Raw genomic sequence first — 24,971 nt, forward strand, 5'->3', positions numbered from 1 at the left:
CTCAGTCCATTCACCCGTCACCCACCAGCATATCGTCAGCGCAAGGCAGGAACACACCTCTTCTTACGTAAGCTCCCTCGTCCAGATATCATCTGTGCTACCGCCACCATGTCGCTGAACATGTGTCCAGGAACTCTTATCTAACCAGCCACGACACCATGTCTACAAACGGCGAAAGTCCAGCACCAGAGGCCGCCCCCGACTCTAGAGACCCCAGCGGCTTTCTCAGCGAGATTATTGGCGCTCCCGTCACTGTCAAGCTGAACTCTGGCATCATCTACAAAGGTACATATGCTGCTGTCCTCATCTCCGTTGTGTGCTAACACCGTCACAGGCGACCTTCAGTCAGTCGATGGCTACATGAATATTGCCCTTGAGCGCTGCAAGGAAGTCTCAGACGGCAAGGTCACGCGCAACTGGGGTGATGCTTTTGTCCGTGGAAACAACGGTACCTTGTTCCTTGCCTTTGTTCTATTTTTCTGCTTTTCTAACCTTGCATGCAGTCACATATATTTGCGCAGACAACGCATGAGTATACTAGGTGTGAACCTTGAATCACCAAGCAGCCATCTGTCCGTGCCTGTATGCACGCTAGCATGATGGATGAGCTATCATGTGCGCTCCTATCAGTGTCAATCGGAGCTCGGCCAAGTGTCGTTGTGTCAACGCCTACAGCTTAAGCCTATGCTATACTGTCTCCATGCTCACCTGGCGGTATGCAGCTGTAATCGTACATCACACTCAAGAGACCAGAGATTCGCAACCAATCAGATTTCACCTTATATCCCAGTGACATCTTCAGCATCAGCAAATGCTCTACATGTTTGCCTCCTTTCCTGTAATCTACGTCTCTCAGTTACACCTTCATCGTGATAACGCCATGTGTCACCCTCACCATTACCATCACATCGGTTCATCACAATCACTCGCAAATCAGTGAATCTTTCATGCACTGATTTAAATCTGTATATGCAATAGGAAATGTACTTGGCGACTATCTATAAACTTGGGCAGTTCTTGACTTTACTTCAACCACTGGTTTCTCTTAACACCTTTCTCTTGCCAATTTCTCTCACAAACTTACTCAGCTAATTCACCTAATTCACCCAATTCACCCAATTCACCCAATCCATCCCAACTAATAGTTGTAATATCACTGGACCGTGCACAATTATGTTGTGCGTTCGATTGTATGGCCAAAACAAACAGCGACTGCAAGAAAACAACAAGCATCACGTGGATATGGCCAAATCATCACCAACAAACGACATTATGGATGACCCAGATGTAGTCGAAAGAGGCATCTAATTGACCGTTATGCTCATCTGTCTAGAACGCTTGCTAACTAATATAAGTATATATAACTCTCATTGATTCAGACCAGGCAATATACGAGGAGGATATTGGTACACATGGAAGAAAAGGAGGGTGTTTTTCCCAAAGGCGGGCTTCTGCTCCAGCAGTTGATGGGATGGGCGACATTCTGAAGAGCGCCATTCACCCTACGGCAGAAACCCCGATCTCTTCATTGGATTCAAGGAGTCTATCTAGCTTCCCAAGTTCCGTGGACGATGACACCGACCCAAGCGATTCCCTTCTGGTGCTCGCGCCCCTGTATATACCTAGGTCCAAGAACAATGAAGCGTCCGCACGAAAGCGACCTGGTTTTACGACAAAACGGTACAACCCAGGCGCGTCGTCAAGAACGTGGCATGACTGGCTCGTAAGGCTATTCGCAGGACGCAAGCCAACCCTGAGCTCACAGATTGGCCACAAACGAACCGACAGCTTCATCTGCAACTCTATACGCGCTGAGTCGGCTTCTCAGCTGCTGAAGACTCCCAAGGGGCAGGATACCACGAAAGCACCCACACAGAAGCACGACTTCAAACACATCACTTCATGTAATCACGCACCTCGACTTCTCCTCCCAAAAGTCATTCCTTCCGTTCGTACACCCGAATCCCATCTCGTCACGCACTGCATATCCTACACGAGGATCTCGCCCGCGCCCCTCACTGCATATACCGGATACACAGTCGTGGCGCACGACGACTACACACCGGAACGGGTGGTCCGCGGCTTCGACGTACCCGGCAGATCAGCAATCGTTGCGCCTTTGTCCAAGAGGAACAACACGGCAGCAAATTTGCTGGATCGCGACAGAGACGCATGGTCGAGTTGGAATAGGAATATTACGTGTCCTACGGACTTGCCTTTTGAGAAGATGCATCCAGGACGTGTGTCTGTCCCTCGACAGTCTGAAGCGAACTCGAGAAACAAAACTGGGGGGTGCGAGATGGATCATTTAGACTGTCAGGATGCGAGTCAATGCTCCAACATTGCGGTGGAGGAGTATCCGTTTAGTCAGTGTTGTTATTGGTGAGGCCGACTCGGGAGAAGCTGAAGAGAGGGCGTGGACAACGCGGTGTATTATGAAAAGGGAAATATGGCGTAGTAGTATGATTCGGCAAAACCAGGTGACTCATAAGTAATGTAGTGTGTAATGCAAGACCTAATACACCCACCCTCCTGTGGCATCAGCTTCACATCTCAAGGGCCGCTTCTAGTGAAAGTATCATGTCTTCATTCGGTACTAGCAATAAAAGAAAGGAGCGTGGATATCATCGTGTTGTATCGTAATTCGTATGCCCAAACGCCAAAACAAGAAACGCTAATTGCATGAACTCGTCAATCAAAACTTTCCTGGGGATCAAACAAAAGACAGGCTATCGCACTGTACGCACAGCGTGAACCTTACGCCTTGAGTGGCGTAAAAATAACCTTAGCACTCGGCTTAGGCAAGATGGTCGAGCGCCATGTGAAGAAACGCTTAGCATTAGGCTCTAGGAGCTCGCAGTCATAGTTGAGAATGACTTGGCCGAGGATGACCTTCATGACTGCTGAGGCGTAGTAGCGACCGGGGCTGTGATTGCGTTAGCGTCTGCATCTCATACATCACGGCCCTCTATCAAGCACAAGAAAAGGCGAAGAGAGAGAGAGAGAGGAAGAAGGGAAACTCACCAAGCCATGCGTCCGGTTCCCCAAACATGAAACGTCATATCCACATCCGTCAACTTGGTCGGTTTCTTCTGAAGAATCTCAAACGATCCCTTCGTATCCTCCAGCGCCTGGACAAGCGCCGGGTCCGCAAAGCGGAACCCACTGAACGTGTTGGGGGTAGGGAAGTCAACGGGGTTAGTCATTATCGCGCGAACAGGGGTGCAGAACCAGTCACCGACATTGACGTGGGTGCCGTCTTTGAGTGAGAAAGGTTGGAGGGCAGAACGACGTGTGCTTTCTGTTCTTTTGCGTTAGCAACAATAGAGAAGAAATAAATGAATAAATAAATAAAGAGAAAGAACTTACGCGACTCGACAGGCGTCAACCGCGCAGACTCCTTGATAAAGCTATCCAATAGCGGCAAGCCCATTCCCTTGCGTTCGAAATCCGCATATTGCGCCTGGCACTCTGCACGAAGCGGAGCAACGTATTCAGGGTGGAGGCACAGGTCATGGATGGCGAAAGTGACGGTTGTGGAGACGGCGTGGACAGAGCCGAACCAGATGGCCATCAGTTCATGGACTACGCGTTGTGGGGTCCATGGGGCGTTCTTGGGTGAGGTCTCCATGATCCATTGGATGCAGTCGGCCTTTGTGGTCACGGGTTAGTTTGGTTCAGGTGTACCGAGAGATACAAATATGGGTTGTTAGCACGTACATGTTGAGGCACTTTTTGGCCAAGCATGGCGGCATCGCGTTCGATGCATCGTTCTTGGGCGATGGGAAGGAGTCGGTTGAAGATTACGGCATGGGATTTGAGGGTGCGAGCGATGATGTTGCCGACGATGCTGGGTGTGGATGTTAGTGAATGGATGTGCATAGGAAAACCAACCAAAGTGGTTCGAAGAGATTACATACGGACTCAGGAAGCTGGGTAGCAAACGCACGATTTCGGCACAAATCAGAGTCTCCTCAATGTATTGCAGGGCCGAGACCATGAATTGCTCATCCTTGGCTAAAAAAGGTGTAAGTTTGTGCACGATAGGACAGAATCTAATTATCCATGCGAACATACCGAGATCCTTTCCGAAAAACGACACTGCGTTGGACAATACGACGAGCTTCACAGTCATGTGATAGACATCTGAATGCCTCTTGCCTATCCCTCACTGTCAGCTGCATTCATACAGACATGTCAAGTATACAATACCATTGATGACTGGGTGAGTAGCATGTAGCTCCTCGAATCTTGTGCGGATGATACAAGTAAGATCAGGCAGGATTTTGGGTAGGTTGTTGGTCAGGAGCGTGCGAAGAGCGCGGATAAAGCCTACTCCTTCGGTTCCGCGCTTATCGAACCAATTGAAGCCATGCCTGTTGTACGTCAGTAGGCTGCATAGGGCGAGAGACTTGCATCCTCGGTCAACATGGACAATGGAAGGCATGTGACTTGTATGACCGCCATATGGCAAGGACAATAAGAAAATTGGAGTTATACTCACATTGTGTATACGGGTTGCAACATCTGAAAATCCGTTAGCATCAATAGAGAATAGAGGTGGCGGATTGGCTTACCTGCTTCGAGGCCGCTTGAAGAGACAGGACGCCGTCGGGGGCATTGTCAATCTCTTTGATTTGCTGAGGGTCGGATACATAGACATAGCGGTTGTCTGGAGCGAACAACTCGAACGGCTTGCCATCCGCCTCATCGAATGCCTTTTGAATAATCTCTGGGCCCCAGAAGAGGTACGCCCATGCCTTGTAGCGGGTCACGAAGGGCCTGAAGACATAGTTGAGAAGCTGTCGTAGTGATGGCTAAATGATAAGGTCAGCTTTGAATTCAGAGAGTCTGATATACAGAGAGACTGAAGACGCACAAACTTCCTAGCTACGAGTGCTCTGTAACAAAGAAAAATTGACAAGAAACCAAACACACTGCTTGCAGCATTGACTGTCAAAGGACTCAACGTAGGCAAGTGTACTGCTGGCAATACTAGAGCGTCCATTGTGACTATGGGAAGCGTACAATGGAAAAGTTTAAAAATTGGACCGGACCTGCTGCTCGGGAGCCAGGTACATGGGCTATGTTTGGGTACATATACAAGGCCGGCCCAAGCAAGCAAGACTGTCAAAGCCTGATGGCGCAGAAACCTCGGTCGTAGTGACCCGTCGCAGCGTGCCCGTCAAGCATGCTAGCAGAAGCCATCATTAGTTTTACTGTGCCGTTATCATGCAGCTCGAGGCAAGCGACATCAGCCCACGTTACCCTCAAGTCTGTGTCAGTTTATGTAAATGCATAGCTACCATCCGGCATTGTGGAGGCGCCCGTCTACACGTGCATGTCACGATTGGTGGACTCTGCCCATAATACAGGCCATCCTAGAAGGTAGGCATGGCCGATGCAAGCAATGAAAGCGCCTACGCCCATGCACTTGCTGCACTTCGTGCTTGCTAGTAACGGCCCGATGTTGAGTAGCGTAGGATTCGGGGAATACGGTTAGACAGTGTCGGAAATGCGGCTCTACTGTATGGCCCATGCAGTGGGTGCGTAAGTGGTACATGGTGTACATACGTATACGGGCGAATCTGGGTACATGGGGGTAGTTCCGCTTGTGTAGAAGCTCCGAGGACCCCCATGTCGAGCGGTGGCGTAATGCGGGATAATGTACCCGCACTGCAGGGTGGATTAAAGTGTCAAAAACGTGGAGTGAGACCACTATCCCGGCTAATGAGCAAGCGCGTGGATAGCTTATGAATATTTAGATGTTGTGAAGGTGTGCTTATGTTCATGTTCTTGGCATTATGTGGCGCATTGATGTTGTATCCGATTGCTCATTGTAGAGCTAGTTGCGGCGCCGGTCGTGAGTCGTGTCTGTGCATTTTATTAGTACTACGCCGCAACTAGAGCGGCCATGGATACCAGAGCAAGTATATCTTTTTTTTTCTCACTAAAAAAACGATTTAATGACCAATCGGTGTGAGATATTGACACATGGGTGCATCTCATATCTTGGGTATCCTATCCCCGCGGCCAGGGCATGGTAACTATTGCTGGACAGAGAGTAAAGTCATAGCTTCCTGGAGTACCATGTGAAACCTCTGCTTCTTGGTAAGTAGACCAAGACGGTGAGTTGAGACCTTCCAAGTATCCAGCCTTCGAAACGATGCCACAATTCAAGGTACCTCAGGTTCACCGAACACACGTGAAATTCCGGTGAGGTACTAGTTTGACGTACAGACTAATGCATCAGAGACCCCACCGCGGAAGGGAAATCCTGTTACGATGCTGGGTCAAATACCATGAGCTTCTGGAGCTGATCCAGTGAGACGGCAGGCCTGATGTCACTGAGAATGCGGCCGCTCCATGGAGAGGGCTGGTAAACGTTTGATCGGTCCGACGTTGAGTGATGACGATACCAGCCAGATGTTGCTCAAAAATATTACCCAATCCGGCCTTGCAGAAAACGCCATGGTTACTCCACCAGCTCGAGCTTGAACATGATCTAGATTGCAGCCAGCATGCAGCAAGGCCGGGATACATTGCTAGTGAGGTCTCAAGGTCGCATGCTCGCCCACATGGTACGCGTGGTTTTTTTTGCATGCGCAATAATTTGGCGGTTTTTGATAGGCGAGTATTCTGGGCGATTAAGCCAGTAGCGAAGCCGATAGCGCACCTCAATCTTGGGTTGACGTCTTGGCGGATTTGGCAAATGGCTCAATTGGCCGGCGGCATATGCCGAAGTGGACTAACCCCATCTGCACCGCAACGTCGACTGCCGGCACCTACGAAAGAGGTGGTTGTCTGCATACTCGAGGCACTGCTCCCGATAGCTGATACTCCAGCATGCATTGGGCAATACCAGTTATGCTGACATTCGACCGGTTTTTTCGCCGTTGCATGGACTTGGGGCAGTTCGTCCGGGCGGAGGACGCACAGGTGCGTCACGACAACTCAGAGGAGGGGAACCATGACCATGTGGAGGCGCTGAACAGAGGGCGGCAGCCGAGGCGCGTACTGTAAGAGCATGTACATGCGTATCCACACAATGGCGTTTGGCGTTCGGCTGAGCTGTAGGTATGGGAAAAGACAACCAAGACCTCCCAGCTGGCGGGCAAGTGAACCCATGGTGGGCAGCCCCACGCCGTTCTTATTCCAGAAGCGGCGGTCAGCCGACCCGAGCCGTGTGTAGAGCCGCGCGGTTGGCGCGCTGTCAATGTGGCCTCTAGTCCTGGATGATAAATGGCCAGATTGATTGCTGCTCCCGGCTGCGTGGGTGCATCAAGCGGTATGGACCAAGTACGTACACATGTACATACACTTACTAGTTATGCGACCTCCTGCGCGGCCCGGATCATGGCTACTCCATTGTCCCACCTGGAGGGGTGCTTATGCCGCCGTCGATTAATCCCTCTTCTACCACGCCCACATCGCTGTCTATCAGATTTGCTTTTGCCGCAATCCCAGCGGTGGATTTACAGGGTGCAACGGCTTGAACTTTGTTTTTGTGGGCAGCGGGTTCGGGGCCCCCCGCAATCGATGTCCAACTTGATGCAATCTTCGGCCCACGACTACTCTTCTCATTCGCCAATCCCCACCAAGAGACAGAGCCTGGAATGCCAAGTCGAGCAAGCGTCTTGGGCCGTCTCTGGCTGCAGGCACCCCGGTCCAGCGGATACGACTGTATCGGTTCGCTTTAGCGCTGTCGGCGTATGGTAGGACTCGCACGCTATCCCATGTGTTGCTGCTATCGCCTAGAGACGTGCATGAAGTATGGCATGGCACCTTTTAAAGAGTTTTTTTGGAGCCCAGCAGTTTCTGCTCTGCTCTTGTGATTCAGTGATTTGTGCATAGGGCCATGGAGCTCATCATCACGCCCACACAGGCCCTCGTGCCTTTGTCCATTCTCTTCGTTGTCTACCATGCCATTCGCGCTTTGTTTTTTGGGCCACCGGAATCAAAGCACTGGAAAGAGCTTCCAACCGTAGGCCTTGGAAAAGGATGGCTTGCCTGGGTATGGGCTACTCTAAAGTCTGTTCGCAAGACGCAGGATTGGGCCTTTGAAGGCTATCGCAAGGTATGGCCCGCTACAATGCTTACGTGCCAATTACTCAACACTTTGTCACTAGTTTGCCGGTTTAAACAGTCCCTTCATCTTGCCGAGCATTGACAGAGGTGCTATGATCATTTTGCCACCCCGTCTTATCAAGAAGGTCTACTCTCTTCCAGAGTCCACGCTTGACATTCATGCCACGCAGAGCGAGACTATCCAAACAAAATGGACCGTCTGGGACAAGGAGGTGGCAGACAATGACTTCCAGATCAATGTCGTGCGCCACCAGATTACCAGGAATCTTGAACATCTGACTCCACTCATGGCCGACGAGCTCGACAGAGGCTTCGATCGGTGGTGGGGCGAGAAAGGCGACACAACATGGAAAGAAGTCAAAGTCTGGGATGCCTGCTTGAAACTCATCGCTGGTGCAAGCAATGGAGCTTTTTGTGGCGCGCCGCTATGTAAGTTTACAGTGATGAAATCCGGACACTGCGAGACTGATGCTTTCTTCTAGGCCGTGATGAGACTTTCCTGAATGATCTCCGAGACCATGCCATGAGCATCTTCGCGGGTGCTATGCTTATCAATGCGTCACCGAAGCCACTGAAACCTATCACGGGCTTCTTGGTCGGCTCAAACTGCTGGTACCTGCGACGTAAGGCTCTGAAAGGCTGCCTGCCATTCGTAACAGAACGACTGGAAGCAACGGCTCGTTACAAGGCTGACCCAAAATGCGGCTGGACACCACCGGTACGAATTTTCCGCTCTGTCATTTACAAAATTGTACGCTGACTCCAAATCTAGAAAGATGGACTCCAATGGCTTATCGATGAGTGCTACATTGCTGCCGCCAAAGGTGATGTCGGCCAACTGGAGCCCAAACGCGTAGCCCACCGTCTCTTGCTCGTCAACGACATCTCCCTGCACTCCACCAGCTTCACTGTTCAAAATGTAATCCTCGACCTCTTCAGCTCTGACCCCTCCCTCGGCTACGTCGATGCTCTCCGCAACGAAGCTAGCACCGTCCTCGCAAAATCCGGCGGCGTCTGGACCCGCGACGCAGTCCGGGACCTCAAGCTCATCGACTCCATGATCCGTGAATCCATGCGCCTAAACCCTTTTGCAATCTGCGGACTCCCCAGAACCGTAAGTTCCTTTTCCAACCCTCCACAAAACATGCGTCTCTAAACAGAACCCTGCAGGTCGTCCACCCAGAAGGCATCCGTCTCCCCGTCTCAAACGTCCACGTCCCCCAAGGAACCATGATCGCTGTCCCCATGGAGCCCATCCACTACGACGAGCAAATCTACCCGCAGGCCCGCACTTTCAACCCCTTCCGCTTCGCTGACCCCACCAACGTAAGCAACATTATCGACAGCTTCACCACCAAAGAGGATCTCGAGGCCGCCGCTAAAGAAGATGCGACTGAGCGCAAAGCCAAGTCCACTGCCACCCTCGACGACGCCTTCCTTGGATTCGGGTTCGGCAGGCATGCGTGTCCAGGCCGGTTTTTCGCGCTAAACGAGATGAAGGTGTTTATCGCGCATATGCTGCTGAATTACGATGTTGAGCACATGGCGGTGAGACCGAAGCCTCTAGATACCGTGTGGCTCAAGTTGCCGCTACATGGCGGCAAGATCCGTGTGAGGAGACGAAACTAAGTACATGTAACTATGAATTTAACGAAGAAATGATTTATTTATTTATTTTAAAACTTGCACACTTGTATGTTCCATGACATCTTCGCATGTCGTCGTGAGTGATTTTGCAAAGACGGTAGTGAGTCAAGTACAACGTTTGCGTATGTGGGTAGAGTGATGAAAGATATATTAGCTACAAGTGCCTTTGCCAAGCCTATCCAAGACATCTACATACATATTATTGACAAGCTTTTTTTTGCTATATATTTTGCATTGACGGTACCGGCTAGGAAGAAAAAGTAACCGGCTGTACTTATGCACGTGGGAGCTAGGTACCCTATGTAAACCTTAAAGTACGAAAGGCAGCCGGACTAGCTGCGCGCGCGAACAGGTGGGTCGGGTAGCAGGGGAGGAAAATATCCCGTTTTGGGATCAGTTTACCCGGAAAATAACCTTCTTGGTTGTCTGGGTATTGAAGAGTGCATGTTTATTGTGTTGATAGAGCGAATTGTTCAGTGCGCGGGATGAATCGGTTTGGTCTCGGTATATTCGCGCTAGATATGTATTCACGCTCATTATCGGGGAGTGAGTTGGCGATAGGCATTACCATGTCTTGTCATTTGAGTGACAAGAGGGCTCGTAATCTTTCTGGAAGGAAGGCTAGGTTCATCTTGTTAGTATGTAAATATCTGGCTAACTCCTCCGACAAAGCCACCAACACTGGCAAAGATGAAGGTCAATGCGATGAAGATGGGGTAATTTAAGGAAGAATTATTAGTAGTCAGCCAGAAATGGTGCATTTCAGTGGGTTTGCGGTTGCAATCCAGCCTTGAGGCGTGCATCTAAGGGGCCGATGTAGAGGAGTGATGTACTTGACTACGACGAGTACGCATGTATGAAATCTTCAATGTTTACATTCTTCATCAAGTCCGTTTACTAAACTTCCTTTCACTATTATTCACACCAAAATTCGATCTCCAGATATTACTACGATCATACCGCACCACGCAAAAGAAGAAAGCATCGCAAACGAACGGCCACACCTTCCACCTTCTCTGTATTTCCGAGCCACCGAATTGAAAGACCAAGCCTCCCCGCCCTTCCTTTCCAAATATTTATACACACTCACTAAATCCATAAAGCCCTTTCTCGCTTAAAATGCTCCTTCATTCCTGCCATCTCTCTTACCCTCCCCTCCCTTGCCTCCGCACCACTTCTTCACCTCCTTACTCGCCACTGACCCTGTCTCTCGTCGGGGCCCTTGATTTCAACACATAGATGAGATCGACTACAGATACGACCGCTCACCGTGTCCCAAGCACAGTATTCATACACTTCATGATGGTGGTATTCCGGCTTTACGTGGTTTACCGCATGTATATATGCTTTTGCGCAGAGATGTATCCAGCATCAACAACATATCAAAAAGTCTAATCAGCGCACTAAACTTGCTATTTCATTTGCGCTGGATTGGATTGTCTTCCAAGCATTATCCATGCAGAATATCTAACCATACAGGATCATTCATTCGAAACCACAAAGACTGTGGTACTCATTAATCGAACGACGATACTTACGCATGCAGCAGTACGTCGAACAAAGTACAAGATGCAATCCCTCTTACCCTATCCCTATCCCTATTCTACCTAACATCCAGAACCCAATACACCCCCAACACCCCGATCCTTTTTATTTACTCGATACCATCATACGCAGCAAACAGCTTCTTACCCTCAACTTCCAACTCATCGACCTCAGGCTCCCAATAGAGTGGTCTTTCATGGACAGCAAGGAAGTGCCAGATGCCGTAGCCTTTGTTCTTGTTCGCACTCTCCATCTGTCCGCCCGCCCCATGCTTCCCGGAAAGCAACAACCCAACATCAGCCCTAACCCTCGCATACCCATTGCCGAAAAACACCATTTCCATCGCATACCCCTCCTCCACCAACTTCATCCTCGTAGCGCGGAACCCAGCATGTGGCGGCGCGGCAAACGGCGCAATGGCAAACGCCATAGACCGAGGCGGGATATGCAAACGAGCCGTATACACCGGGGTCCCCTGATACGAAGACGGCGACGTAATCGTCAGCGTACGCATGCCAGCACTGTACTTGTCCACATGCTGCCCCGTATACTCGTTGCAGTACAAGCGCCACACGCCTGTGATGCGGCCCAGGGGAACAGGGACACGCGCCATGAGTGCGTGGCGGAGAAACGTTTCCGCAGCTTCTGCACGCTGGGTTGAATCCTGCATGTCTGCGTTCGGCTTCTCGAGTGCACCGGCTGGAGAAAAGAAGGAAGAGGAGGCGGGGTCGTGAACGCGGAAGGAACATCCCGTTGCGCTTTTCAGACACGGAAGCTCTGCCTTCTTGCTTTGCTCTAGAACTTTCTGATACAAGGCTAGATACTCTTCCTCATCACTGAAATTCACAGTCCGCTGGATAACCTTGAAGGCTTTTTTGAATGTCTCTCCATCAGCTTCGACATGCTTCTCTTCCCCCGTGTTCTTCTTCTTTTTAGAGGTGGAGAAGGGATTGTCAAACGTGGAACCGTAGGGTTTTGGGACCCGAGTCAGCATGTCGAGCACGCTCTGTGTGGTCGAGGTTGAGTCACTGCTTGAGCTGAAGGCTTCGGAGATGGCGCGTTGGCGGCGGCGGGGCCGCGCTTTGGGTTTTTCGTTTAGTTGCTGTTTGTAGTAGGAGAGGGTGGAGGCTGTGAAGGCCGGGGAGTGGGTGCTTGGGATGGGTTCCATGGAGGCTTGACTGCTGATTAGCGGATTGATTGAGCCCTGGCTGCTGACGATGTGCTTTGTGGACGTGTTTGTCCTTGGTGTGGGTTCCTCGGGGGAAGTAAGGTCGATGTTTGTATCTTTTCCCTTCACCATGGGTGATTTGCTGGCGGAGAATAGGTTCTGGAGGTGAGGAAATGGGATAGCGGGCTGACGAGGTGTTGTGACTAGTGTTTTGCTCATGTGTGAGGGAGGTGTCTCGGCGACGAGTACATCAGCTGGATGAACCTTTGGCGTCTTGCCTGTCTGTAGCTCACTCGTGCTCCCACTGATGCTGAAACTGGGTTTCTGCAGCGCCGGAACCAGTGTCTTTGCACAGGCAGTCACACTCGACGCACCTGATGGAACCAGCACAGGCGTCTTGATCATGTTGAATGCCTTATCGAGAGTTGAGCCAGCGACTTTGGTAGATGCTGGTGTCGACGCAACTGAGGGAACAGGCACAGGCGTCCTAATCACCTTGAACGACTTGTCAAGAGTTGAGCCAGAGACTCTAGCAGATGCCGGTGTTGAGGAAACAGCACTCTTACTGGTAGACGCTGGTGTCGGGGCAACAACAGCACTCTTACCACCACCTCTCGGGGTCTTAGTCTTAACAGACTCCGCATCAGCAGCATTTCTGCGCCATTCCACGGGCCGTCCCCTCTTCTTCTTCGCCGGCTCATCCCCCTCCTTTTCCGCTTCTTTAAACGCCAACCCCATATCTCCCATCTTTTCCTTGAGCGATGACAGGAAATTCGGGTCAAGCAACGACGGCATGTCGTTGACGTTCTTGTTACTGCCACTCGGAGCACCAGTCTGCATTTCGCTCCCCCTCTTGCGTTTGACTGCAGAAACTGGTGTGCCGTCGGCTGTCTTTTCGCGTTTCTTGTAAGGACCGCGCGGACCGAAGCGGCCGTTCTTGACTGGAGTAGCTACGGGAGTAGCATCAGATTGCTGAGCTTGTGGCGCAGTCTCTACGTGAGTCACAGACGGTGTGGTGTTGGGTTGCTGAAGTGGCACATCACTCTCTGCTTCGGTAAGCTGCTGCTGCTGCTGCTCAGCTTGTGCCTTGCGCTCCTTCTTCAACCTCCTCTCTTCTTTGCGCTGACGCTTCTCTAGCTTCCTCTGGGCTCGCTGCTCCGCCGTCTTTGCCGCAGCCTCGCGCGCGGGTTCCGCGTCGGCAAAGTCCATGCTGTTGAACGTGCGGCGGTGCTGGAGCTTAGCGTTTTGTGGGGACAGGTGGTGCCGGGGGATGGGGTAGAGGCCGTAGGGCGGCATGGTTGTGATTGCAAATGATGGGAAACTACGGGGTTGTGGGAGAAAAGATGGTGGGATATATGGGCAGAGGACGGACGGAGTGAGAAAAGTTTGTGGTGACGCGACTGTGCGAAAGTGAAAGTGAAAGTGAAAGTGAAAGTGAGGATGGATGTCGAAGTTGGATTCACTGGGACTAGGGCTTTCACTGCTAAGTTACTCTGACACACATGATATGTTAGGGAAGACTTACTATGCATCAGTGTCTGCATATTTGCTTAGGAAATTCCGCAACCTACATGTGTTTCTTCATTTCCAACGTCTCTGTAAAGTTACTAACCCGTCAACCAATACATGTTTGACTAAGAAATGCAAAACATAACACAAGATCCACGCCACTCATCATGAACGATTTTGTATCTCTGAGATTTTAATTCTTAATGTTTTGTGTGTAGTATAGCAACAAAAATTCTAACCGTTCTAACCATCTAATCGCAACATGCATGCGGGATGGCTGCTGCGCAAAGTTTGCTTAGAAAAGAGAGCGACGAAAACCACCAAAACACACACAAAAAGCGTTCTCACCGAACCATCAGGAAATAAACCGTCTCGCCTTGCCTTTACCTCTACCCCTTCTGATAACGTACACTGGATAGCACGTTCCCCGACTTTTTCTCCTGCATCCCGAGACACAGAAAGATGAGTAGAGAGGGCGAAAAAAGGAAAAGAGCAAGAACTGTTCTACTCCTTCTTTGGCCTTCCATTCTGCTCAACATGATGCAACTTCTCGTTACCCTTCTGGATAAAGAAGCTGCGTTCCAGGAACTTGAGAACCTCATCGATTATTCTATTGATTTTCGTTAGCAAGCAATCTTTTCGCAGGGGTTCAACAAAAACTCACATGATGGGCGCACTAATCGCCATGACCGCCGTCCACTCATTACCATTAAGCGGGACCACGTTGAAGAGGCCTTGCAAGAAGGGAAGATAAAGTAGGGCAAAGTGCAGAGCCATAGACAGGCAAATGGCGTAGACGAGAATCATGTTCTTCCACAGTGGCAGAGTGAGCAGACTCTCTGAGCTACTCAGTGCATTCATGGCGTTGAGCATCTCGATGACGACGAGGATGCTCAAGCTGACGGTGGAGGCAGCCTGGGCAGACGAGTTGCTAAACATTTCGCAGCCGATTTCAGGGAATTGAGTGGAGCAGCGGTGGAAGTGGCGGAGGTGGTAGAACGAGATTTGGGGTCCCTCGCTGTTGAACATGAACCACCAGGCATAACCAGCGACGGTGGCGGCGCCAACGTATGTACCAATGACCATGTAGCGGAAGAAGAGCCAGCCGCTGATAAGAGGTTCGTCACGCTTGCGGGGCTGGCGCTTCATGATGTCGTGGTCGGCGGGGTTAAAGGACAAGGCGGTGGCGGGAAGACCGTCGGTGACGAGGTTGACCCAGAGGAGTTGGACGGGGATCAAAGCTTCGGGCATACCCATGGCGGCGGTGAGGAAAATCGAGACGACTTCGCCAATGTTGGAGGAAATGAGGTAGCGGATAAACTGTTGGGTGTTGTTGTAGATGGAGCGTCCTTCCTCAACGGCACCTTCAATGGTAGCAAAGTTGTCATCTACGAGAACCATGTCGGCTGCGAGCTTGGCAACGTCAGTTCCAGAGCCCATGGCCACACCGATATCAGCCTTCTTCAGAGCAGGAGCGTCATTGACACCGTCGCCAGTCATGGCGACGACTTCACCAGCCTGCTGGAGGAGATCGACGAGTTTGGACTTGTGTGTAGGCTCAGTGCGGGAGAAGAGACTGGCGTTCTTGGCAGCTTCCATCTTCTCAGATTCAGAGAGATCGTCGAATTGGCGGCCGGTAAACGACTTGCCAGTAAGATCCTCGTTAGGTCCAAAAACACCAATATCGCGACAGATGGCCTCGGCAGTGTTCTGGTTGTCTCCAGTAATGACCACAACACGGATTCCGGCAGAACGGCACTTTGCGATCGAGGCACGGACTTCAGGGCGAGGAGGGTCCAACATGGCGCAAAGACCGATCAGAGTCATGTTCTGTTCAAGCTGGCTGTACTCCTTGGTAGTCTTGGCCTTGGAAACGAGAGGGTGAGAGGCAATGTCGTCGACCGAAGCCACAGCAATGATACGAAGACCGCGGTTACCATATTCAACAATTTCCTTGCTGATAAGACTGGCCAGTTGACTGTTCATAGGGGCCTTCTTGCCGTCCTTGCCAACAACAACACTTGTGCAGCGGTCGAGGATAGATTCCGGAGCACCCTTGACGAGAAGCTTTTGTGTGTCACCCTTCTTGACCAGGACAGACATGCTCTTACGATCGCGAGAGAATTCATATGTGGCCAGGCGAGTGTAGTGGCTTTCGTAGTGCTTGGTGGCAAAGTCAAGACGTCCTTCAGGTGAAGTGCTGGCGCGGGTCGCGTTGTGGGCAGCGTCAGGTGTACCAACCTTCTCAGCAAGGACACGGAGCGCACCCTCAGTGGGCTCACCAACCAGGTTGTATGTACCGTTCTTGGAGTCGTAGGCGAGAGCAGCCTCGTTGCAAAGCGCACTAACCTCACAAATTTGGCGTACAGTGTCGAACTTGGCAGCGAGATTGTCCATAGGCTTGCCGTTGAGCATGATTTGACCTTCGGGCGCAAAGCTAGTACCTTCAACATCAAACTCCTCAAGTCCATTACCAGAGTCATTGATGAAGACCATTTTGTTGACACTCATCTGGTTGGTGGTAAGAGTACCGGTTTTATCAGAGCAAATGACACTGCAGCTTCCGAGGGTTTCGACAGAAGGCAAGCTTCGCACAACAGCGTTCCTGGCGGCCATTTTGCGTGTTCCAAGAGCCAGACATGTTGTGATAACGACGGCAAGACCTTCAGGAATAGCAGCAACACCAAGCGAAACGGCAATCTTGAGGTAGTAGATGGCACCCTTGGCAAAGCTTCCGTGAGATGGGTCGTTGAAGTTGCCAATATTGATGACCCAGACCAGAATGCAAATACCCGTGATAACCTTTGCGAGCTGGTCGCCAAAGTCGTTGAGCTTCTCCTTGAGCGGGGTAGGCTGTGAAATCTGGGACGTGATGCTCTCGTGGATATCTCCAATAGCCGTATTGCTACCAGTCAAAACGACAAGTGCGGTTGCGTGTCCAGTAACGACCGTTGTACCCGAGAAAAGCATGTTGACCTGATCCTGCTTGACAGCATTCTCGTCCTTGACAACCCTGGTATCCTTTGACACACTTTCACTCTCTCCCGTCAGGATAGACTGGTCAACGTTGAAGCTGTTGCTCTGGATAGAAAGGATCCTGCAATCGGCGGGAATCCTGTCGCCAATAGTGACCGAAACAATATCTCCTGGAACCAGGTCATCGGCCTTGATGCGTGCAATGTGTCCGTCGCGTATAACCTTGGCTTCGTTGGCAGAGTATTCCTGAAGAGCGGCAATGGCTTTTTCGGCGCTGGTTTCTTGCGAAACTCCGACGACGGCGTTAAGGATAAGAATGGTGAGGATCTGGGGGCAATGGAAGTCAGCACCTGTACGCGTCTCTGGTGGCGACCTTTACTTACAACCGCGGGATCTACAAAAGCAGTCCATCCTTCTTCTTCCTCGAAAAGGGCGAGTGCAAAGGATACGGCTGCGGAACCTAATAAGATGATGACCAGCTGGTCCTTGAATTGTTCGAGGATGAGCTCCCAAATGGGCGTCGGGGGCTCTTCTGGCAGCGCTGTTTCTGCGCGTTAGCACTTATCCCTGAGATCTGGCCAAAGCCCAGTTCCTCTGCGCGGACTGCGTGTCGACGGGTCTCACATACCATTCTTGCCATGCTTCTCCCTTGAGCTCTGGACTTGCTGTGCGCTAAGACCCTTGTGCTCGTCGACTTGGAAGTGCCTCAACGCCTCAGCGGGCGTTTTTGTGTAAGCATTCTCCATGCCCAGGCTCTTTCACCAATCGACCTTTTCTCAGCGTACTGCAGATTCGTACGTTTGTCGCTCGATTATCGCGCGTCGGTGTTTTTGCGCCGGGAGGTAGTATCTCGTCGGAGAAATATCTGACCTATAAGAGTACTGAATGTGTGTGCCTATGTCCCTGACGTATTTATCAACTTGGTCAGCACCCAGTGTTCTGCCGCTGGTTGCTAGAGGAAAAGAAGAGACCGTGTTTCCAAGCAAAATTACAGGACTAAAGAAGGGAATCAAAAGGAAGGTTCTGCGACTGTCCACGGCAGAAACGGCAATAAGGCGGCGCAACAGCACTTGTCTTGACTATGGCGCATCCCAAGAAATCTGTCCTCTAGACCGACCCGCATGCGCCACGCACTAGCCACACCTAGCGTTTCGCCCATGCCACGTTTTCGTGTCGCCCCTTACCATTGATCGGAATGCCCATTACCCTTTATTTCTGCTACAGAGAGGCCGAGATGAAAAAAAAACTATAGTTGGAAACCATCAGACGTCTATGTGCAGAAGTGCTAGATATTGCCTGCGGACTCTTCGATTGAAAGGGCGGCCAAATTCCGAAACGCCTTGCTGGAGTGGGCTTGTTCCGACTTGTCCCCACCGACTACATCATCGTGTCTGTTATCTGCAACTCGAGAGTGCCACGCCCTTGAACATCCTCGCAGCATCCTAATCCTGATCGGACTGTCACATCAAAATACAGGGCAAGTGCATATGACTTTTTTTCTTTCATTTTGTCAGAGTTCGTATTATGTAATAGATGCTACAATGGACCTATTTTCCTAGGTCGTTTCCTAACATGCAAGCTCATCAAGGGTATTATAGACCGCCCAAACCGAAAGAAAAAAATATGTTCCTCTCGCCAAAACGCCGTACAAGAAGCGACCCAAAGGCTTCTGTTGATGCTATCATGTTCGTAAATGTGCCTTTCCCAAACCAGTCATGCCGTCCTAAACCGTGGCCATTTGGGCGTTATATAAACAATGTCATGTCCTCCCAAATAGAACCTTTTGTGTGAGCGACCGCGCCAAAAGAAAAACGTGATAAGTTATTAAATCGTACAATACGTCCGAAGCAACCGGGCGATATCGCGAGTGACGAAAGGTTTGGTGACGAATCCCTTCATCCCGCTCTTGACTGCTTTGTCAAGGGCGGCATCGGTGATGTCTGCGCTGACGGCCAAGATTATGGGCTTGGTCGTTAGCTCCTTCATTGATAAAATCACCTCAGTAGCTTGGAAGCCATCCAGCAACGGCATCCACAGGTCCATGAGGACGACGTCAAAGATTGCAGAGGCAGGTCCAAGCGCGTTACGACGGACAGTCTCAACGGCGTCGTTGCCATTGAACGCAGTGGTGATGTTTTTGTAGCCCAGCCTCCCAAGCATGCTTACGAGGACACGCCTGTTAATGGCGTTGTCGTCTACCACGAGAATGTTGAGAGGAAGCTGATTGCCTAGATCAGATGCCGTCACTTCTTTTTCAGAGGACAAGGCACGAGCGGTATGGCGTCGTGGGGGCGACGAGGTGCGACGAGGAGTAACGAGGCCAACATTGGTCGGTGGGCTTGCGTTTTCGACGATAATGACGGGCGTGACTGGTACTTGGCGCTCAGGGTCGTTTTTGAAGGAATCAGAGTTTAATGGAGGAGTAACGGGACCACGGCCGAGATCGAGACGAGGAACTTCGGGATCGAGCGACATGCGAGATTTGATCGAGGGGGTCGGGGATCCAAATGGTGTGGCCGGACGACTGCAAATCTCACCTGGGTTAAGAGGAACACGCATTTCAAACTCAGATCCTCTGGCTGGCCCTGCAACATGGGAACGAAGACAGAAAAGATCGCCACCGAGCTTCCTAGCAATGCCCTTGGCAACCATTAAACCAAGGCCCAGGCCCTCACTCTGCCTCGTCATGGAATCGTCTTCCCTGGAAAAGGGCTTGAAAAGATTTGGCAAAAAGGCCGCTGGGATGCCGGAGCCAGTGTCCTTGATGTTGATGACAATGTAGCGGCCTTTTGCACTGAGCGTGGCTTGAAGTGTGATGGATCCATCCTGGGTAAACTTGATGGCGTTGAGCGCGAGGCAGGACACCATCTTGGCGAGATCACGTTCGTCAATGACTATCGTTTCTGGTACATCAGGGGAAACAGTCCACTCGATCCATTTGGTGTGCGCCTCTCCATTTGAGCTACGCGTCCGCACTTCGATACGCTCTCCGGTATCCGTGGCCTCGGCAATGGCAGAATCTGGCCTTCCTCCTACTTTGAGAGCATCGTTGATGACATACTGTAAAACTTCTCTCAAGTTTGTATGCCGCAATCCAGGTACTATAGAGTATTCCGAAGTGAAGATGGGAGAAGTAGTGGAGTCGCACTTGCCCGACGAAGTGCCGTGCGAGCAAACACGGTCCAACTGCTGGATTTCTGCGGGACTTGGGTTTGGGGGACATGATTTAGAGCCGCGGGGAAGGGGTTCTTCCGACAAGGTATTGCGGACACGCTGACGAGCCTGCTTGGAGACTCGCGTCTTGGAGGCATAGTCCGCCCATGATACATCCTGTCTCCTCCTCTTTACTCCACGCAGGGGTGCATGCATGCTGTTGCCGGGAATCATCAGATCGGGCCGCACCTCTCGCCAAAAGGTGTTCCATTGGTCAGGAGACTTGTCTAGCGGGGATTGAGTAGTTTCAGGAACGCCCATGTTCATATCATAAGCATGAACCACATTGTCTGCTGCCTCGACTGCGCGTCTTGAGCTGTCTAGTGGACTGTCAGCATGGTCTCGAAATTGACTTTTTTTTTAAAAAAAAAACAATGTCGTGCGAGCTTGCTCAGGTACAACCTGGTCGCACAAATTTGCCACTGACCTTGGACTGCTTCAATGTTCTCCTTGAGCGTGTGGAGTATCTCGCGTGTGCGGGGGTCTAGTTGGAAAGATTCCGAAGCCTCCTTGACATTAGCCATCATAACGTCCAACATGCCAACAACACCCTGCATGGGCGTCCTCAATTCATGTGATAGGCTTCTGGCATAAGGCTTGAGTGACTGGGCAATCGAGACAGCCTTGTGGGGAACAATCTTGGGCACCTCGGCGTCGACTGGCTGTGCAGCGCTGGCAAACTCGCTGCCTTCGAGCACGCGTTCCAAAATCATGTCCTCGAGGCTATGCATCATCATCTCCAGAAATCCCCAGCTCAGTACGCGTCGCTCAGCCCCCTCTTTCCCCCACATGACACCAAAGTGGGCAAAACATTTACCTTGGGCGAAGAGGGGGATTCCTAGGTAGGCCTCCCCAGGGATGATAAGGTCGTTTGGGTTGTTGACAATGAAGTCGTTGAGTTTCTCGGGAATGATGAAGACCTTGTCGTGCTTCATGTAGGCACACGGGCACTGGTAGGCATGGTACTTGAAGTTCCTCAGGTGGCCCGGGCCGTTGCCGTTGTCGTCGTTGATGTAAAAGGCTTCGCCCATGAGACAGGCACCAGGCTCTCCAATGGGGGGCAGCTCGACGGCGACGTTCTTATCGTCGATGAGAATCCGCTTCGAGACAAAGGCATACTGGGCATCGGCGATTTGGGCAAGGCCACGGGTGAGCTGCATCCAGAAGCTGTCAGTGTCGGCGAGGCGAAGGGATTCCTTGAGGCGGACAAGCTGCTCGGTGGCATTGCTCTCAGCGGGGTCGAAGAGGCGTGACAGTTCCTCTTTGAAGCCCTGTACGCCGTGTTGCACGACCATGCCGGGGAGTGGGCGGGAGAAGCAGAGGGACTGCCTCTCGATTATATCGGGTGGGATGGTGGTAGGTTCCCCCATGGCTTCAGAAATCCATTCAGGCTGCTGTGGGAACAAGGCTCCGGGGGTAAGTGCCGGGGTGGTGGTCAGAGGCAATGACGAGTGGATGGGGCAGCCGACGAGGAGCGCGGACCGCTTGCAGAGTGCAGGACGCTGGGCTAGCAGCGACGAGTGCAGAGGGCTGCAGAGGGAGTCGGGAATGGATTAGTAAGGGAAGGAGCGATGCCAGGCCGGGCAGGAAGGATCGCAGCAGGGACGGGACGAGAGAGCAGTAGCAGTGCAAGTGCAAGCAAGTGTGTGTAGAGTAAGCAGCAAGTGTGAGTGGGTGTGAGTGGGTGCGTGCGTGGGTGAGTAAGTGGAGTGCGGGACAGCAACAGCAAGAGCGACCGACACAGGCAGACAGACAGACAGACAGACAGACAGACAGTGGGGAGAGGGAAGGCGCGACGGACGATGGATGGATGGATGGGCCAGTAGGTGCAGACAAGGCAGCGCAGCGCAGCGCAGCAATGTGGTTGGTTTGGGCCGGGCGGTTTAGGGAAGGGCATGTGTGCTAGCAGAGTCGCACATAAGAGGGTGGGCGGGCGGCGGGCGATCTAGAACGCGACCCGGAGCGGTGGCTTTGCGAGCGTCCTTGCGCCCTCCAGACCGGCAGAGGGGGAGGGTGTGTGTGTGAGAGGGTGTTATGGGTGGTTAGTGTTAGTGTGTAGTGGTGGCAGTGGTGGCAGTGGAGTGGGGCAGTCGTGGCGGCCGTGGTCGTGGTGGCCGTAGCGGGCATAGTATGCTCATGCTGGCGGGAGCAGTGGGAACAGAGGGCTGGAGCACGCCATGCCCTGGCGGCGAGCAGTCGTGGTGTGGGCGCAAGTCATAAGCACGCGGCTCCCACAACGATGCTCTGCGCCCAAAGAGGCTCATGGTGTCGGTGCAGGCGGGCGTGTGATAGGCGGGCGGACTGGCGAGGGCTGGGTCAGCGGAAGAGTGGGGCGCGCGGCTGCTGGAACAGTCTGGATGCTCTCGGCTGCTGCAACATGTGCAGCGCTACCCCGGTAGGCCCCCTGTGCTCTGGCCCGACTGCACCCACCGCTCGCCCTCAACGCCGCAACGCATGCGAATTAAACTTTTCCATGCTGTCCCGCTCGCTGCTATTACACCTACAAGTCCCAAGACTGCCGCTGCTTCTTGGGGCCGGCGCCGTCAAGGCCCTCGGTCTGGTGGCTGTCAAAAGCTACCTACCGGCCTCGTGTCTCGTGCCTGGCGCCCCTCGTCGCCGTCCACTCGACCCCCCTCTCGCCCCCCCCCCCCATGGCCTGATGAATGGCCTGCCTCGCCCACTCGCTCACCCGCCCTGCACCCGCCCATGTCTGCTGTACATGTAAGTAGTAAGTGTATGGAGCCGGGCAGGGCTTGACGTCAGCGGGTCGCTGCAGCTGCACAGCATTTTGGGGCGTGCAGGCTCTCAGCGTGTATGTGTATAGAGTACAGCCGTACAGAGCAAGTAGGCTAGATGGGGGAGGTACAGCAAGAACGGTACCGTGTACGGCTGGGTGGCTTGGCATCTGGTCTTACAACCGACGCCAGATCGACGATCGTCCGAAGCCGAACCTAGCGCTCCTGTTGCTGAGCTGCTGCTGTTTTTGCTGCTGGCTGTTTCTGCTGCTTACCTTCACCTTCACCAATTCCCCACCGCACATTGTCCGCCGAGTCTTACATTGAGTCTCCTCCTCCTCCTCCTCCTCCTCCTCCACCACCACCACTGCTGCTGCACCACATCGTCCGTCGTGAGCATGCCTCGACACATGGCCCGCTTCACTTTTCTCGCAGTCGTTGTTGCATGGGCGGCCGAGGCCTCTGGAGCGACCATGAACGTGTCATCTCCAGGTCCAGGCCTGGGCACGGCGTGGTCGGCCCTTTGTTGCCCTTATCTCCCTGCGCTAGCCGTGTTCGGCGACCAATCAGCAGTAGTCCCGCTTCAGCCAGCCAGTTGCTTGCGTTGCGTTGCCTTGCACTTACTTGGCTCTTTGCTGGTTGCTTCGCTGCTAGTGTGTGCGCAGAGAGACGCCTCCCTCCACGCAGGCCCGTCTTGTGTTACATGGTGCTTTTTCACTCCTCTCTACTCACGTCGTGCGTGTTTCACGCTCAAGTCGTCGGCACCCTCGCGTTTGGGAACCCGTCGCACCAACCATCCGTGTGTGCGTACGTACTTGGATGCAAACACGAGCACATGATCGGCACAGCAATCGTGAACCACGCCCGACTCGAGTAATGATAGGCATGCCGCTCGTCAGCTGTGTTGATCGTTGCTTGTCCAGGACCAGGCCGCCAGGCACCGCACCAGCAAGGCCACCTTCTTTTCTTCTGTTTCTTCCTTCTCTTGACGTGTAGTGTGTGTACCCCCCTGATTACTATATCCTACTACTACACTACACTACATTACACACAAACACATGGACTCTGTGCTTGCCCACATGCCTTCCTGTACCACCCGCCAGGCGCGCGGTCACCCACCTGCCCCAACATTTAGCACCACCGTTGTCAGAGCTGCCACTAAATATCACGTCTGCCCATATCCGCCCGCGACCTGTCACTAAAACACGCCCTATTCACCGCAGCTAAAGCCCTTTCTCACAAGCCCACACCACTGAGGCTGTCCCTGTAGCGTCCAGACCACCACGCCAGCGTTGTCAAAATCGCAGTCAGGTTTCCCCTCGATCTCTACACAGAATGGACCCACCCTTCGGCTTCATCGGACGCGCATCCTGATCACACGTCTGTCAGAAAATCATTTACCGGACAAGCACGCTCCATCTCTTCTTCCTGCATCGTCCGGAAATGTACACACATGGCAATAATGCTCGCATCCACAGGCTGACTGAAAGCAAAGCCCACGCACAAGCAACGTGCATGATGGCCATCTCACAGGCTGCGCTAGAAGACTGATCCGCGGGACTTGGTCTATTCTACTGAGCTGACTATGCACTACACCGATGTTGTTCGGATGCACTCATCTGCAAGCCTGTTCATACATGCTCGCCAGCCTTAGACATCAGGCAGAGCATCTCACAAGTCCTTTGATGCCGACAATATCAATGCCAACGTTCCTTTGCACCCTCTGATCCTAATGACGACATGCAAAACCCTTGCTCCGAACGGAAGGAATGGCCGCAGATCTGGATTTCTTGGCAACGGCCTGGGCCCAGCTAGCTCCCCTCCCCTGTCTGCCTCCCCAGCCATCAAATAGCCCTAAGGGGCCTTGCGCAACGTGATAAGAGCATGGGCACGCTTATAATATCGAAACAGCACACGCCAATCCGATCCAGCCCACCCGGCCGCTTGATTCTTGGCCTAGATGCGCAATAAGTCCCCCTAGCATACATAGTAAGATCAAGCGCAATACTTGCCCATGACCTGGGGATTCCGCTGAAACGGACTGCGGGACCGCCCACAACGCAAGCGATTGCCGACGCTGCTATCTCACG

At 52.3% G+C, this 24,971-nt stretch overlaps 7 protein-coding genes across 7 annotated transcripts; 3 read left to right on the forward strand and 4 right to left on the reverse strand.

Moving 5' to 3' along the window:
• Positions 1–158: 158 nt before the first annotated feature.
• COCSADRAFT_173298 (uncharacterized protein) lies at positions 159–532 on the forward strand (the record flags this gene model as incomplete). Its single annotated transcript, XM_007704085.1, has 3 exons — positions 159–285; positions 335–448; positions 504–532. 3 exons carry the CDS (start codon positions 159–161, stop codon positions 530–532), a joined length of 270 nt encoding a protein of 89 aa, XP_007702275.1.
• Positions 533–1,369: 837 nt separating this feature from the next.
• COCSADRAFT_343494 (uncharacterized protein) lies at positions 1,370–2,386 on the forward strand (the record flags this gene model as incomplete). Its single annotated transcript, XM_007704086.1, has 1 exon — positions 1,370–2,386. A coding segment is annotated over one exon (1,017 nt), but the record flags the coding sequence as incomplete, so codon positions are not given.
• Positions 2,387–2,484: 98 nt separating this feature from the next.
• COCSADRAFT_201433 (uncharacterized protein) lies at positions 2,485–5,057 on the reverse strand. The gene is made up of 10 exons (XM_007704087.1): positions 4,880–5,057; positions 4,578–4,817; positions 4,505–4,527; positions 4,213–4,376; positions 4,078–4,161; positions 3,921–4,017; positions 3,721–3,850; positions 3,370–3,652; positions 3,025–3,301; positions 2,485–2,926 (listed from the first exon to the last, which is right to left on the reverse strand). The coding sequence occupies exons 1-10, from the start codon at positions 5,006–5,008 to the stop codon at positions 2,758–2,760; spliced, it is 1,596 nt and encodes a 531-aa protein (XP_007702277.1). The 5' UTR covers positions 5,009–5,057; the 3' UTR covers positions 2,485–2,757.
• A 2,765-nt stretch (positions 5,058–7,822) lies between these two features.
• COCSADRAFT_38710 (uncharacterized protein) lies at positions 7,823–9,762 on the forward strand. The gene is made up of 5 exons (XM_007703904.1): positions 7,823–8,077; positions 8,130–8,517; positions 8,571–8,806; positions 8,861–9,202; positions 9,259–9,762. Exons 1-5 carry the CDS (start codon positions 7,859–7,861, stop codon positions 9,715–9,717), a joined length of 1,644 nt encoding a protein of 547 aa, XP_007702094.1. The 5' UTR covers positions 7,823–7,858; the 3' UTR covers positions 9,718–9,762.
• A 1,611-nt stretch (positions 9,763–11,373) lies between these two features.
• On the reverse strand, positions 11,374–13,744 carry COCSADRAFT_343496 (uncharacterized protein; the record flags this gene model as incomplete). The annotated part of the gene is made up of 1 exon (XM_007704088.1): positions 11,374–13,744. The coding sequence occupies one exon, from the start codon at positions 13,742–13,744 to the stop codon at positions 11,390–11,392; it is 2,355 nt and encodes a 784-aa protein (XP_007702278.1). The 3' UTR covers positions 11,374–11,389.
• Positions 13,745–14,135: 391 nt separating this feature from the next.
• Positions 14,136–17,985, reverse strand: COCSADRAFT_38711 (uncharacterized protein). Its single transcript, XM_007703905.1, has 4 exons — positions 17,562–17,985; positions 17,317–17,474; positions 14,622–17,260; positions 14,136–14,567 (listed from the first exon to the last, which is right to left on the reverse strand). The coding sequence occupies exons 1-4, from the start codon at positions 17,677–17,679 to the stop codon at positions 14,462–14,464; spliced, it is 3,021 nt and encodes a 1,006-aa protein (XP_007702095.1). The 5' UTR covers positions 17,680–17,985; the 3' UTR covers positions 14,136–14,461.
• A 431-nt stretch (positions 17,986–18,416) lies between these two features.
• COCSADRAFT_147083 (uncharacterized protein) lies at positions 18,417–21,963 on the reverse strand. Its single transcript, XM_007704089.1, has 2 exons — positions 20,574–21,963; positions 18,417–20,466 (listed from the first exon to the last, which is right to left on the reverse strand). The coding sequence occupies exons 1-2, from the start codon at positions 21,514–21,516 to the stop codon at positions 18,758–18,760; spliced, it is 2,652 nt and encodes an 883-aa protein (XP_007702279.1). The 5' UTR covers positions 21,517–21,963; the 3' UTR covers positions 18,417–18,757.
• Positions 21,964–24,971: the final 3,008 nt, after the last annotated feature.

Source organism: Bipolaris sorokiniana (genome assembly GCF_000338995.1).
Source record: "Bipolaris sorokiniana ND90Pr unplaced genomic scaffold COCSAscaffold_11, whole genome shotgun sequence".
Taxonomy (NCBI): Eukaryota; Fungi; Ascomycota; class Dothideomycetes; order Pleosporales; family Pleosporaceae; genus Bipolaris; species Bipolaris sorokiniana.